At 48.5% G+C, this 15,487-nt stretch overlaps 1 protein-coding gene across 4 annotated transcripts in view; it reads right to left on the bottom strand.

The window, feature by feature from the left end:
- The window catches only part of Afap1l2 (actin filament associated protein 1 like 2), a 90,594-nt gene that overhangs the window by 34,519 nt on the left and 40,588 nt on the right, over positions 1-15,487 (bottom strand). For all 4 annotated transcript variants that reach the window (XM_040272363.2, XM_078045209.1, XM_040272364.2 and 1 more), the window contains one exon: positions 1,355-1,483. In XM_040272363.2, coding sequence (XP_040128297.1) covers positions 1,355-1,483 — 129 coding nt within the window. The remainder of the gene's footprint in view (positions 1-1,354; positions 1,484-15,487) is intronic.

Raw genomic sequence — 15,487 nt, 5'->3', positions numbered from 1 at the left:
AGAATGAAACAGTCTGCAACAATAAAAGAACATATAAGTGGCATGCCTAACAGCACAGACGAAGCCAGACGGGGACTCACATAGGATCCCATTTGTACAAAGCTCCAGGATGCCCTTCTATGTCGAGAGAAATTAGAGCAAGGGTTCCCTTGGGTGGGGGTGGAAAGAGAATTAACTGAGATGAGACAAGATAGAACCTTCTGGATAACAGAGATATTCTATGTCTTGCTTTGTGTGGTGGTTACACAGGTCCAGATCATTATCAAAATTTGTGGGCTTGCGTACTTAAGATCAGCACACTTTATTATATGTAAACTACCACAATAAAGAAGATGGGAAAAGATAAATTTAAGATTCTTTGAGTTACAAAGTCTTAAGGACATTGTCCTCTTTTCCCTTTAGATTGTATAATACTGGAAAAATGATTTAAACTCTTTGGGCCTCCGTTTCCCTCTCTGTAATAGCAAGACCAACCCCAGAGGGGCGTCTTAAAAATGAAACAAGTTCATATGTGTGCAGGGGACTCACTCAGTTCAGTCGTGGGTGTTATATATCCGCTTCCCTCTTGGGGGAGCTCTGCTCAGGGGTGCTCTCCTGGAGCCCTGCCTTACCGTCACTGTTCCCCAGGCCACCCCGCAGTTCCCAGGCTCCTCTACTTTTAATCGGTAAGGAAGAGAGTTTTGAAAATACTTTGTTGAGGGGCTGAGGTTGTGGCTCAGCGGTAGAGCGCTTGCCTAGCACGTGCAAGGCTCTGGGTTCGATCCTCAGCACCACATGAAAATAAATAAATAAACAGACAAAGGTATTGTGTCCAACGACAACTAAAAAATTTTTTAAAAATATTTTGTTTAAAACTTCACTCAGGCTGAGTGCTCAGATATTTCAGGGGCTCCCACTTAAGTCACGTCACCCCTGCAGCCATTGTTATGGCTGAATCGTGCCCCTGTACACTAAACCATAGGTTAAATCCTAGCCCTCAAGACCTCAGACTATGGTTATATTTGAACACAGGTCTATAAAGGGGTAACTTAGAATGAAGTCACAAGGTTGGGCCCTAATTCAATATGACTGATGTCCCTATAAGAGGAGGAGATTAGGACAGACCCATGCGGAGGGAGGACCTTGCAGGGGCACTGGGAGAGAAGATGCTCACTGGCAAGCCAAGGAGACAGGAATCAGAAGGGGCCTGCCCTGCCGACTCCTTGATCCCAGATTTTTGGCCTCCAGAAGTGTGAGAATAAATGTCTGCCGTTAAGCCACCTGTCTTTGGCATCTGGCGATGGCAGCCTGAGATGCCAAGCAAGCCCTCTTTCCATCTCCGTGGGGCCTCTCCTTGCCCTGGGCCCCCACTTACTGCTGCTCTTGGTGTAAAGCCGGAGGAGCTCTGCCAGGCCGCTCTTCTTCACCACGGCGGTGCTGCTCAGGTTCTCCTGGTCCAGAATCTTGAGGAAGAGGTCCAGCTCTGCCAGGAGCTGCTCCAGGGCTACAGACCAAAAACAGGAGAGATCTTTCAGTGGCTCCTTCTCCCGCAAGGCCCAGCTCGGATACACTTCCGGATCCCGCAGCATCCGCCCACCATCCCTCTGGGTCCCAGGAGGAAGGGTTGGATGTGAGGCCTGGTAGCACTCAGGGTGCCCAGCCAGGAGGTGGCATTCTCAGTTCTAGGGTCACAGTGGGAGAGAAACGGGCCCTTGACTTGGAGATGGATAACCTCAGCCCAAGTCACAGGTCTACCACTTTCTGGAGGAGCAACAGTGGCCAGGTTGGCCCAACACCCCGAGTACAAACCTTCCATTGTAAACATCAGCCCTCACGAGGTTCTGTGGGAAAACAAGACACGGCCTCCAGATGTTCTGCCAGCCATGCGCTCTGCTCTCACAGGTGTGGTTATAATCAGGGTCATTTTCATCTTGGTTCTCTCTAGGAGACTTTGAAACTATCATTGAAGCCTCTCAGGTCCTTTAATAAATACTTCATAAAGTTCCTTCCAGCTCTGAAATCCTATGGCTCCAAGCCTGATCTTGGTTTGGCTACATGGCTTTCTAAAGCACAAATGGGATCACAGATACCCACCATTAAAAGCTGCTTCTGTTCCCCTGATGCCCTTCTGGCCTTCTCCAGACTCTACAGTGTCAGCCTCACGTTCATCACCTTACTTTGCAGCCCAGCCACTGTGCTCCTCTGGCAACCCATGCCATGGTCTCCTCCTCTGGCAGATCCTACTCGTCCCTCTGGTCTTGGTCTAGATACCATTCCTCCTGGGATACCTTCTCTGGGCCTCTGAAACAAGGAGGGCTGCTTTGGCAGATGATCCCTTTGATACTGGCCCCTCTGGAAGGCCCTAGAAGGAACAGAGCCAGTGGGTGCTTAAATCTCTTCTTTAGTACTAAAAGTTAATTATCTTATGTTGCTTTGAGACACTAAGCTTGTTTGTTACAGCAGCGACAAGAGACACATACCCTCTCCCAGCTCTGACGGTGCTATCGTGTAACTTCCTATGTCACTATTTAACTATAAGCTCCAAGGACAAGCTCTGTGTCTAGTTCACATTTCCAAGGTCTGGCATAACGTCCAATAAATATTTACTGACAGACTGAATGAATGAAAGCAAAGCCAACCCATTCACTTATTGTGTACCAAAGTCACTCCATGGCAGTGTACAAGAAAAATAAATTTCTGGCCTGGATGGATTAGAACTGAAAGGAAGTCCCCTGAAAATCCAGGACCTTGCATTAGGGATAGAACATTAGAAAGGAAAGGTGGTTTGAAAAAGATCTCAGCTTACACTTCTAGTTTCACACGACAGGAACAACACTGAGAACCCAAATAATCATTCCCCTTAATTGGCCTAAATGAAACCAACCCCTAAACTTCCCACATGGACCAGCTATTCTAAAAAGTAGGCCCCCAGCACCTTGTCACCATCTGGAACCTCTGGTGGCCCTGCTTTCATCACAGGCCCTGCTTCAAACCAGACCAGGTGCTCCTTCTCCATCTGAACAGTCCTGTAGCAGTCTCACTCTGGGAGCCAATCAATGTTGGAGAGAAAAAAGGCCCACTGAGGCAAGTCCACACTACTTTGTTCACCCCCTGCCCTGTCTTCCTGACACTGCTGGTCAGACCTGTAACCACAAGGAGCAGATTTATAAATAGCCAGAGGGAAGGAGGCAGGCAGCATAGGGCACATGAGAGAACACGGCAGAAGTCAAATGCTTGACCAAAGAGGATGAGCCACAGGCCTTCATAAGAAGAAAGAGACGTATCAGGGAAGACTGGGCACCATGGGTATTGCAAGAGGAGGTACCCAGCTCCTGTCATCTTCATGGGAAAGGGTTTCCACCATCTGAGCCAGCAGGGCGTCTCAGCTGGAGCCCCCGCCTCAGCCCCAGGCCCTGCTATCACCACATCGGCTCCCCAAGGACCAGGAGCCACACTGCCAGTCGCCCTGCCCTGGTCCAAGCTGATGGTGCTGCTGTGTCTGGACAACTGAGCCAAAGCGGAGAGTCCTAGAGGTGGCACAGAGCTGAAGAGCGGAATTAAACAAGGGAACAGAGGGAGAGAGATGACGGCAAAGTTAGCATTCTTTCCTGAAATAAAGTCAGGAGGATCCCTCACCCAGCTTCATAAGTCTGACTTCTGTGAACAAATCTCTACTGCTATTAAGTCAACAAGAGTTTATTCAGGGTCCCCCTAAGCTGGCCCCAGAGAAGATTTTTTTAAAAAATAATAAAATGGAGAGGCCTTAGGTCGGGTCTTGCTTTGTTTTTAATAGCTATTCATGGGTTTCCTGTGGGCTGCAGGATCTCCACAGGCTTTAGCAGTGAGTTTAAAGATGTTAAAAAGGAAAACAAAGAAAGAATATGAGGAACACGACTTGGAGCTGTGGACTGCGCTCCCGCAGACCAGGAAGAGCAAAAGGGCCCTGCAAGACAGTGGGGTCTCCAGCACGGTTCTCTGACCCGGTGAACTTCTCTGGGCTCTGCCTCTGTGGCTACTTGGGACTGACTGAGTGGAGGGAAAAGCATGAAAAGCAAAAGCCTCCTATCACTTCCACATCCTCAGCTTTTCCCCAAAGCTGCCTGATTCCTGGAAAACAGCCTTTGTTTACATTTCATGTGAGCAAAAGGATAGGAAATATGTGCCTGGCTCTTAAGAGACAAAAGTGACCCAGAGAGATCCTCGACCTTTCCGGGGGCCTCATATCTGTGGACAGGGCATCCTGTGGACACACAGGGTGAGAATAAGATTAATTCACGAGTGTCTGCAAGACCAGGAATGCACCGGGGAAAGACAGGCAAACTCTGAAGTTCTCGGAGAGAGGAATTTCTAAGTTGGTCATTGAGGCACACCTGGGAACTCACCAGGAAGTGGCAGTGCTCTGCCATCAAGGGCCGGGAAGCATGAGGGCAGGTGGGGCTGGACTGAACGGGGAGAAGGTGGGCTCTGAGGCCAGAAGGGTGGATTGGGTAGTGGAGCAGAAGGTGACAGCTTTATCTGAATTCCTTAGGAGTCACAGCAGAATCCTGCAGGACCTGGGACAATGCCGTGGGCAGTGCAGGCTGGAGATGGAAAAACTCTGAAGACACTGGGGAAAGACAGCTGGAAGGGGAGGCAGGGAGGCCAACTAGATGACCGCATTGGTGCAGATGAAAATAATGAGGCTATGACCTCATCAGGGCAGCTGGGCACCATGCCATCAGCTGTACCCCCACCGTCTCCTGGTCTCACAACCACCCTGCAGGAGCACAGCTGTGGTATGAGCTACTAAGGCTGACTTACAACCTAACTTGGTCACATCCCCAGAGAATAGCAGCTCCGGGGTTCAAACCCAAGTATGTCCAAGTTCAAAGGACTTGCTCTCTGCAGTGTGCTGGCTTTAGTCATTCCCAGGGAGCTGGAGAGGACTGCCTGAGTCATGGCCTCTGCTTCCTGGTCCACCATACACCCCAAGGCCAGGGTTGGGTGGGGGAGACAGAGAGAGGAGGGTTTGGAGGAAATATGCGACAGGTACAGCCAACAGGACGTGGTGATCATTCAGTGAGATGTAGGGACTACAAGGGAAGATACCCAGGTGGCTGAGAGATATAGAAAGCCATCAGATGCACAGGCCTGGGGATGCTACGGTGAACCTCGCAGCCATGGTTGCTGCCGTGAGGGAACTGACGGGCAAGGCAGATGGGTGGGGAAAATAGTACCAGGGTGCTCTATGTCAGGACGGTGCCCATACTTTCCTTTTCTTCTAGGATAGTTGTTATAGATTAAAGGTAAGCACCCAGATTAAAGAGACCCTGGAGAAGTGACCAGAGTGAGAATCTAGGAACCAGAGGAGTCATTTCCCTTTCTCTTTGGATCCACAGGGTTCTTCAAGGTCTACTCGGGGTCCCTCTCTGTGCAGCTGCCCATGACCAGCAGCCCTCAGGTCCCTGGCCAGCTCTGCCTCCCTAGATTTTTGTTCTGTCAAAGCCAACTTCTCCCAGTCATCTCAGGGCTTATCAAGTCTAGATAACAGTTCTTTCTGGTCAAGGTCAGTCTTGGTCGATTTCAGCATCTAACAGGGTGCCCGTATGTCATAGGCTGTCAGTGATCTCCCTGCACAGACGTGTCCCATCGGGGTTCAGCTACAGACTCTTGGAAATAACAACAGGGGCAAGGCTCCAATTTGCGCCAGCCCCAGTGACATTTTTCAACCCTCAGGGCTCAGGGGAGTGGGCCACCCCTCGGAGGAATGTGGCTGTTCCATTGAGGCTCCGGAACGTGCTCGTCGCATCTCCTGCTCCCCCACCGTCCCCCACGCTTTTCATTTCGTCTCTTCCCGGTCCTCCAGTGGAGGGAGGGGAAAATAAGCCTGTTGTTCATTCTGGAAACTGTAGGCCCTTGTGCAGGCTTTCCATCCTGGCTCTGTTAAAGTTCAGGGTTGTCTGCTCAGGGTCTGACAAATCATCAATAAGATTCTTGTTCAGGGCTTCCAAGGCCCACGCAGAGCTGGACGGTTCAACTGCTCGATTCACTGCCTGGGCCTGGCGAAGCCCCGCCTCCAGATGACCTCCTCCCCCGGCTTTCCTCATCTTGGGGCAGTCTCCCTCTTTGGTCACTGGGTTCCCAACCATAAACGTCCTCCCAACCCTCGGAGAAAGCTGCACTTCACGGTTCCCCCGCTGCCTGGTGCACACATTTTTATTTTTTCAGCTGCGTCTGCTGATGGCCCATGATCGAGCAGGATTTTCCTCCCTGACAGCAAACTGAGCAGACCCGTCCTTATGTGCAAGGCACATGCCCCCTCCCCGTTTCCCCAACATGACCCAGATCAAGCCGCTGGGCACATTAACCTCCAAAACCCCATCAAGTCGATGCAGCAGGGCAGGAAGGGCTGGACTGTTGCTGCTGATCCGAGGATCCTCATACTCTCAAGAAACAAGCCCCCCCACTCCATCCAAGAAGGGAGACCACAGACAATGACACCCTGTCTTCCACCGTGCCCCAAAATGAGTCAGCCTCTCCCAAGCACCTCCTGTGTGACCTGCATGATAGGAGGAAGTGGGACTTTTTTTATCCTTATTATCATTTATTTTGTGGCAAAACACACGTAACACCTACCAAATTAATCACTTTACAGCTCTGTAGCATTAAGTACATCCACAATGCTAGGCAGCCATCACTGCTAGCTAGTGGTAGAACCTTTGTTACTACAACAGAACCCTTTAAACAGTCACTCCCCACCCCCTCCTCCCCCAACCCCTGGTAACCACGAATCTGCTTTCTGTCTCCATGGATTTGTCTATTCTGGAAATGTCATATAAATAGAATCATATACTGTGTGAACTTGTGTCTGGCTTCTTTCACTTAGCATTCTGGTTAAGGTTCATGCATGTTGTAGCATGTACCATTACTTCATTACTCCTTACAGCAAATAAAATTTTATTATGTGGAGACACTACATTCTGTTCATTTATTATTGGTGTTGGAATTTTTTTTTAAACAAAAAATGTTTTTCTATTGGGACATAATTTACAGACCTTAAAATCTTGTTTTTACTTAGTGGCTCTGTTTCAGTTGTGGTAGTTACCACACCACAATCAAGACACAGAACATGTCCATCACCCAAAAAAGTGTCTGTGTCCTTCTGTAGGCAGCTGCTTCCCCACTACATGGTATGGCAACCACAGCCCATGGAGTCTGACTCCACCGACTTCTTCTAAGGTAGAGATCCAGCTGCATGACATGGACGAGAAGGCTATCCCTTTCCCTTGCTAAGATCACCCCGTTCCACAGATGGAGGGCGTGTTCACACAGCTTCTCTACTGGGCACCTAAACAGAAACTCCAAGGTCCCTAGTCCCCACACCAGTGTGTCGTGGTGCTCTGGTAGCATCTCGCTGCTGACTTTCAAGGCCATGCTCTATGTGAAGTCCACTTAGCACCTGGCCACTCAGGGACATGCACACAAAAGGTAAAAAGGGTGCAGAGAAGCTTTAACAAAGCCCATGGTTGGGTCCAACCCCCATTGCTCTGAGTGTGACCTGGGACTTCAAGAGAGTTAAAGACTTCCCAGGTGATTCTAATGTAGCACCAAGGCAAAAGGCTACTGAGCTAGACATGGGTTCCATGGATTGCTTTATAAAGTCTTTGGACTTGATAAAAATATTTATATCATTCCTTCAAACTCCCCATAGTGCATCTTTGGGACTCAAATCTGATTTATATGTAGAACTTTCCAGGTTTGTGCCTGTTTCGTGAAGTCCGATGCACTTGGAAAACAGTTTTCCTTTCCTTTCTGGACAGTAAGAGAGTACAGAAAGCCAGGACCAGGATATCCACATGTTTGCATGTTGCTGAGCTCAGTTCTTTGTCCTGCTTAAGCAAGTGGAAACTCTTAGCTCTGCTGACCAGCACCCAAAAGATTCATAGACTCCCCCATCAGCAGACTCAGACCCCAGGAGACTGAGCCAGAAATGTAAATAACTCTCTCCAGTATAAATGCTCCAGGAATTGTTCTTTATCTCCAAGAAACGGTGAAGGGGGGAAGGGCTCTGCTTCATTTATTAGCAAGGCGCATGGCCTGCTCCCTGCTGCGCCTGGCCTTCAAGGGTCATCCGGCCATCATTTTTGCAAGATCTGCTTTTTCTCACCTATCTTTGAGTCTCATCACTTAAAACACTTTCTCCAAGAACAGCCCGCCCTCTGCATTCCCAGATCAGCTATGTGAAACGAGGAGATGGGACAGATGCTCTTCTGCGGCCTGCACTACTGGAAAAACAACTCGACCTGCTCACCGCTGAGCTCTCAAATGGAACAAACCTCCCCAAGAGCAGAATTCCAACCCGGGCTAAGAAGCCAGCTGGAACCAGAGTCCTCAGATAGGGCCCTTCAGAAATTTACACAGTAACAGCAGAAGACATCCCAGCCCAGCGAGGCAGAAAAGACTCCAGGCCTGCACAGGACACCTCCACCGTGCCCCATCGCCCAGAAGCCTGTCCACACAGCCCGACAGTGTGTGGCTGCTACTCGGTGATTCATGTTGTTTTCTATTTGCCCCAGGAATGGAAGTTCTTTGTTCCCAATGAAACTGAAAGCCCTGGTTTGGTTTCCCCCACTATGCTTAGACAGTGCTCAGGAAATACTTGCTGAAACATGGTGCTTCCAGACACACGCACAGACACACAGACACACACACACACACACACAGCCTAAAGAAAGCTCCTTCTACTAAAAGGAATGGACAGGACAGTCCAGTAGGCCTCGGCTTACTAATCCCTGGCCACAATTCCAGTGGGCCAGTTACGTCACTAGAATGAGTACTCAGAGGCATCCCCTGGTGGCTGATGGGGTTGAAAGGGCACAAGGGATCACACTCCTGGATGGACCTCCTGGGGGGGAAATTTCCCAAGGGTCTATGTAGAGAGGGTGCGGAGAAGACTGCTCTCCTAGGAACCCAGAGAGAGCAGTTCAGGAGTCATCAGAGAGCAGACCTGAGACACTTCAGGTTCCTGTGGCCACCACGGTCCAGGCCAGACAAAGAGACTCTGGGGATCAGGGGGTCTTTGTTCCCCAGCCTAGTTAGGACATTCCTTACATGCAATCTGCCAGAAGAGGGGCTTCATTTGGAGTCGGCGGGGGCCAGTTATGCGGGTGGGAGGCACCGAGGTCTAGCTGGTTATCCGCCCCCCCCCCCCCCCCCCCCCCCCCCGTGTGGCAAATCACTCAAAAGACATGAACCACCTCAGTCTCAGAACAAGAGGCTCTCAGGGAGGGGTCATCAAGTCCACATTGGAACTTGGGAAATACTATGTCTAGCCTGAGTATGGATTCTACTGTGTATAGGAAAAAAGAGGGTTGGAAAATGACAAGAGCAGTTATCTCTTGGAGGGAGAATTATGAGAAAGCTGTCATTTCTTGCTTACGTTGTCCCCTACTCCTTCCGGCAGACAGCATGGGGTTACTACATGGAGAAGGAACTGCCACAGTGGCCACTGAACTTTCAGTTTGGGCTGTAAATTTAGACTTTTCCCTGTTCACCTGACTTTGCATTAGAGAAAAGGATACACACTAAAGATGTATGGGGAGAAAAAAAAAATCATTATATGGTTCGGATCTCCTGCTTCTTTCTAGAATTTGGCCAAAGTCATGAAATGCCACTGAACCCATGTGCTGGTGGGGGACCCACCAGCTTCTTGTTAGGGACCCCTAATTAACCTTTCTGTGCCTTAGTTCTCTTCATTCGTAAAACAGGGTTAATGATAATACCTACTTCAGCAGATTGATGTGAAGGTGGAAAAATAACCCCACAAAATGCTTATAGAGTAAGGTAAATTTCTGATGCAAAATAAAATCCTAAATACTTCTATAAGACAGATATAAAAACTCCCTGTGTTACTCTTAAAATATGCAAATCCATATTATCATTTTAACTGGACAACTTCAAAAAAGAAATTGGAGATGTCCCTGCTTGATTTTGTGTCCCTGCCGAGGGCAACAGGGGAAGTAGATGTAAAACTTGGGCTAAGCCGCCCCCCCCCCCCCCCCCCGCTGCCCCCCAGGGAACTGCCTTCACAGAGACACGGGGCAGAGGACAGACAAGGGGAGATTTTCAAGGCTTCCTGCAGCTCAGCAGAGGTCTCAACCAGAAACAGGAAGAACAACAGTCAGTGCCAGGCTGTGACTGGAGAGGGGCTACCAGGTCCCGTGGTACCTTTGCCCCGCTGCACATGTCGGCCTTGATGGATGCCACTGGCAAAGTCTCTTTGAGCGAGGAGCACGAGGCTATGAGTACCACCACTCTGGAAGGAACCATTCATGAGCATGTGCAGTGGGCCCTTGCTCTCCCCTCTTCCCAGCGTCCATTCAGGCATATTTGCAGCAAATTTTCCTTTGGGAAACCCCCCATTTACCCAATGTCCATCAGTACTTATGGTTTGGGTGGAACTACCCTCAATGCCTCAGGCAGTGGGCATGACCTTGGACCTAACCAATCAGAGCATTTTATTCCAGCAGCCACAGTGATTGGCTTAGGGAAGGACATGTGACCAGAACCCAGCTAATGAGCCACGGACTCTTCCTGGAACTACTAGGAATCCGGCATCTTTTTCTTCAGGTGTTGAGCTGCTAACGTGTCAGCCTGAGGTGGCCGTGGCCATCTTCAGGAACAGCCTACCTGAGAAGGAAGCACACCCTGCAGGTTCCTGACAGCTCTCCTCACAACTGGCCTCCACTCTGTTAATGTGGCCAGGCATCCCATTTTTTCCTTAAGCCAAATTGGGTTTGGTTTCCTTCAGCAGTGGACGACCACAGCACATTTTTGACCCTGGAATCTGGGCCAGGCAATTTATACACACAATTCCAGTTCATCCTGTAAGATAGGTACTCTCATTCCCAGATCTGAAACCAAAAGAAGCTACATGGTTCCATCAGGACCCCAGACTAAGTATCAGAGTGAAGAATCCACAGGTCCTTCTTGACCCAAGCTGAGAGTTTATTCCATTGGTCTGAGCCTTACTTACACAGGGAAAGACTTGCTTCTTAACAGACTGTGTGGGGGCTGAGGGTGGAGCTCAGTGGTGAAGCACAGGCTTAGCATGCATGAGGCCCTGGGTTCGATCCTCAGCACCCCACCACCACCAGTTAAAGCACCTGAGAATCCTGGGCTATAATGTCACCAAGATCTGGGCCTAGGGGACTGGAACAAGTGGGCAAAGAACAGTGAAGACAAATCCCACTGGCCCTAGGAGTAGAGAGTGGAAACTGAAGAGGAAATCCCACAGCCTAGCAAGGAGGAGCTGAGCAGGAGGCCTCTCGGGAAAGGGAAGGATGTGAAGGAAGGCCTTCACTCATCCACGGAGTCAGCTCTGGGAGGCCAGATGGCAGAAGGTGGGTGAGGCTACGATTCCTGGCTCCTGGAGCCCAGGAGCAATGGAAAGACGGCCAGCTCCAAACCTCCATGCCTGACCTTCAGTGTCAGGCACCAGAACCTCAGACCCAACAGCTGAGAGACTAGGGTGGATCAGGACCATTAAGTCATGGAAGAGACGAGAAAAAGGTCAGCCCGCAGGGATCCTTCATATGAGGAAGAGTAGAGGAGAAAAAGCCCTGAGCAGTCTTGAAGAGGTCAGGAATCAAGAACAGGTGGAAATGAATCCTCTGGGTCTTCCTAGCATTCTTCCCCCTCCTTTGGGAAAAGGACCTACTCCACCAGGTGGCCATGGGGCTGACCCCACCTCCACCATGAGGCAGGATGAAACCAAGGTCTGGCCATCTTTCTCACCACGATGGTGGGCTCCAGCAACCCATATGGATTTGCCCATGAGGCTTTGGGAGAAAGACCACCTTCTCCTTGGACTTCAAGCCATCAGGATGTGTCTTTGGAGCTACAAGAGAGCCCTCGCCTTCTGACCTGGGGCTGAAACCGGTGCTCAGAGAAGAGCAGAGTAGGTTACTGGAGGGAGAGACCTCGATCAAGAAACCCCCCTTGTTCACAGAAGCCAACGATGAACAAAGGGTGGTCCCATGTCAACCACTCCCTTTAGAAGGCTTAGCTCAATTGTTCAGAGCCACAAAATGGTCCAAGAGTAGCTTTAACTTCCCGCCTCCTTGTCCAAACACAGACACCAAAGGCCAGGTAGTTACTCTGGAGGAGACACCTGATAAACTGCTGACAATGGCCAACACAATGAGGGGTGTGGCTGTTATCAGGGCTGCTTACCAGGGCAGAGAGGAGCAGGCCTGGGGACGGGGTGCCGCCCCTGCAGGAGCCCATCTTCTTCCTCTTTTCCTGACCGGTGCCCATGCCCCTGTGCTACTCTCTATGGAAACTGTGGACATGACCCGTTTTGAGCCACGCTGACAGCTTTAAAAGAAAAACGTAGTTAGTTCTGCTCAATTTTGCTGTGAATCTACTTTTGTTCTAAACAATACAGCATATTTTAAAGTGCAACAGAAAATATTAGAAAGCACAGCATCTGGGAAAGGAGCACATTATTTCATAAAACCTTTGTTTCAAGCTGTGGCTGTGTGTGCGCCCTCATGGGTGTGTGTCCCGAGATACAATGTAAAACACATCCGCACCATGGTTACAATCAAAAAGTTTGAAAAACACTACCACAAGTCCAAGATCTCCTTCCTAAAATCCCCCCAAGCCAGAGGGGATTTTTTTTTTTTTTTTTGAGATTTAGTAGAATTCAGATTTTAGAAATGTTATGTAGTACACAATCCTTTAGCAGAATCTGGGAAACACTCAAGAATAAAACACATTAAGATTTCTATAACAAAATAGACAAATACTTATACCAGCTAGGATACACAAGTTATAAATTGCCTCACATCATTTCAGGGCAAGTTTTGTCTCCAAATTAGTTTGTGCCAGATTTCCAAAGAACTTCTGCTTTTTCCAGTTTTGGGATTCTGGAATTAAGGAGATGGATGTAGTCCTATGGAGGGATTACACACAGGTTTTTCTCTTTTTCTTTTTGGTACCAGGTGTGGAACTCAGAGGTGCCTAACCACTGAGCAACATCATCAATGACCACCCACCTTTTATTTATTTAGCTTATTTATTTTGAGGCAGGGCCTCGCTAAGTTGCTGATTTGAACTTGCCATAGTCCTGTTCGGTCTCCGGAGCCACTGGGATTACAGGCATGTGCCCCTACGCCTGACTCATAGTAGGTTTTTGATGGATTAACACAAGTGGCGAGACTTAAGAAATTCATAGGGCTGTGGGAAGGTACACCTTTTAAAGACCCTTCTCAATTGAACTTTGTTTCTAAAAGGGACTCCGTGACTGATGGTCTAATAAGGAACTGTCTTATTATCTGGCCACTGGCCTCCTGTGGTGATCGAGAGTGTAAAATATGGCAACTCTGATTAAGATGTGATGTAAGTGTAAAATAAAGACAACTTTGAAGTCTCAGTGTCAAACAATTTAAAACCATGTAAAATCAACAATTATTATGCTGATCACATGTGGAAATGATGGTATTTTGGAAGTAGTGCCTTGAAGACAATATAGCTTTTAAAATTAATTGTTCCTATTTAATAAGTTTAAATTTTTAGATGTTATTTGAAATTATACATGTTTTGCATTATGTTTTTATTGGACAGCACTGGTCTAAAGCATCCATTATAGACAGAGCATTTTGTTTTGGTTTTTGGTGCTGGGGGTGGAATGGAGGGCCTCGTGTGCTAAGCTCATGCACCCCCAGCCCCTAGGCAGAGCATTTAAACACATGGTGGGAAAAGTCATCTTTCTGATTAAAACAAAACAATGATCAGAGAGGGAAGGGGACTTTGCCCAAGTCACACAGCGAGTTTGTAGAAAATCCAAGCTTCCTAGCCCTGCCCATGGCGTTCTCTACCCAATTTCAAGGGGCCGCAAGTCCTAGGGAGTAAATAAAGGAACACGGGGCTTTCTTTAAATGGCAGCTCACAGGAGCAGCGAGGAGGGCTTGGGGAGGGCCCTTCTACGTGTTGGTCGTGAGTGGCCGAGGTGCGAGGGTCTGAAGGAGGACGGCTTCTCCTCAGGAAAACAGCCAGGGCCTGGATGAAGAAGATCTGGTTGCTCAGTGCCGGCTGTACCTTGTTTACATGAACAAGTGCCAGCTATTCATCCCAGAAAATATTCTCAATTAAACCCCCGAAGCCCTGCTATCTAAACAACTCAAAGGTATCCGTTTGGGGTCGGATCGTTGTTTTTGTTTAATGTTTCAGCCAAAAGTTGTCAAAAGAAATTGCTGATGTACAAGTTCAGCCCCTTCCAGTGCATTTCATTTGGGGGGGAACATTTGAAGTTTCCATTTGGCTCTTTATTCAAATCTCCCTTTCCTCCTCTGGCCACTCTCAAAGGGACCTTGGTCTCCCCACCCTGCCTCCTCTCTCTGCTCCAGTTCCTCCAACACTGCGGCCTCCAACCTCATACACCCCTTTAGCCACACACACACACACACACACACACACACACACACACACACACACACTCTGGGAACTATGGTCCCCTGGATCATGAAAGCCGATTTTGCCATTGTCACCCCAAGGAATTGTCATAGTTTTACTAACCCACAGTCCCCGCCTCAACCTCACCAAGTCTCACTGCAGCCCTGCCTACCCGCCACACTTGTTCCACACACTTCCTAACAACTGCTTAGCAAGTGTTCCCCAGGTGGCAACTGCACACCCCCGTGGTCTGCTCAGAGACAAATTGAGCACCTACTCTCTGCCAGGACCACGCTAAGCAATGCTGTGGGAAAGACAAACAGGCCAACCCCCATTGCTCTGCTTCTTGACTCACAAAAGAATGCATGCTGCAATTCTGTTTACATGAAACACAGCAACCCTCCCTGGGTCCCCTCCTCTCAAAGACAGTGCCACTAAATGGAGGCTACTTCTTATAACCAGTGATAGCTTAGAACCCAGCCTGCTTCGTAGCTCTCCTCCCTACCACAGTTACTTTCCATTCTCTCAGGAGGGGCGATTGGCAATATGCTACGGTTCTTTTGATTGTAGGCTACTTGTTTTTAAGTCCCTCAAATGCTAATGTTGTGTCTGTCTCAAGCCTGGAGCCAGATTTCTACAAGTATCCAGTTTCGGAGTTCAGCATCTCCAGGACAATCTTAGCTCTGAATCCCAAACTTCATTGAGAAGTTGCTTACTTAGAAATGAAGCTGGGTTTAAAAAACCCTGGGAATAAAGAAGCTTCCTTTTGACTTCTAATGCTGTGCATGTAGTCTAGCATAGAGTAAAGGAGAAATAATAGTGAACTCTAAATTCAGCAAGAACATTAACAGTAGGCAATTTTCTGCTGAAACAAACTATGAAGAAAGAATTATATAGTTAAATAAACAACACAAAATGCTATTGAAAATAAGTGTAAAAGAAAATGAACACAACCAAAAGAGGACAACTACTTTTATTAATAATAAAGTCGTCAAAATGATAACAAAGCTTATCTCACAGTGCTCCGCCTTATAATAGACCTACATGGTATAGAGAATCATCCCTTAAAGAA

The sequence above is a fragment of the Ictidomys tridecemlineatus genome, chromosome 1, assembly GCF_052094955.1.
Source record: "Ictidomys tridecemlineatus isolate mIctTri1 chromosome 1, mIctTri1.hap1, whole genome shotgun sequence".
NCBI lineage: Eukaryota > Metazoa > Chordata > Mammalia > Rodentia > Sciuridae > Ictidomys > Ictidomys tridecemlineatus.
The sequence above is the reverse complement of the archived record's forward strand: the minus strand, read 5'-3'. Positions and strand labels throughout refer to the sequence as shown.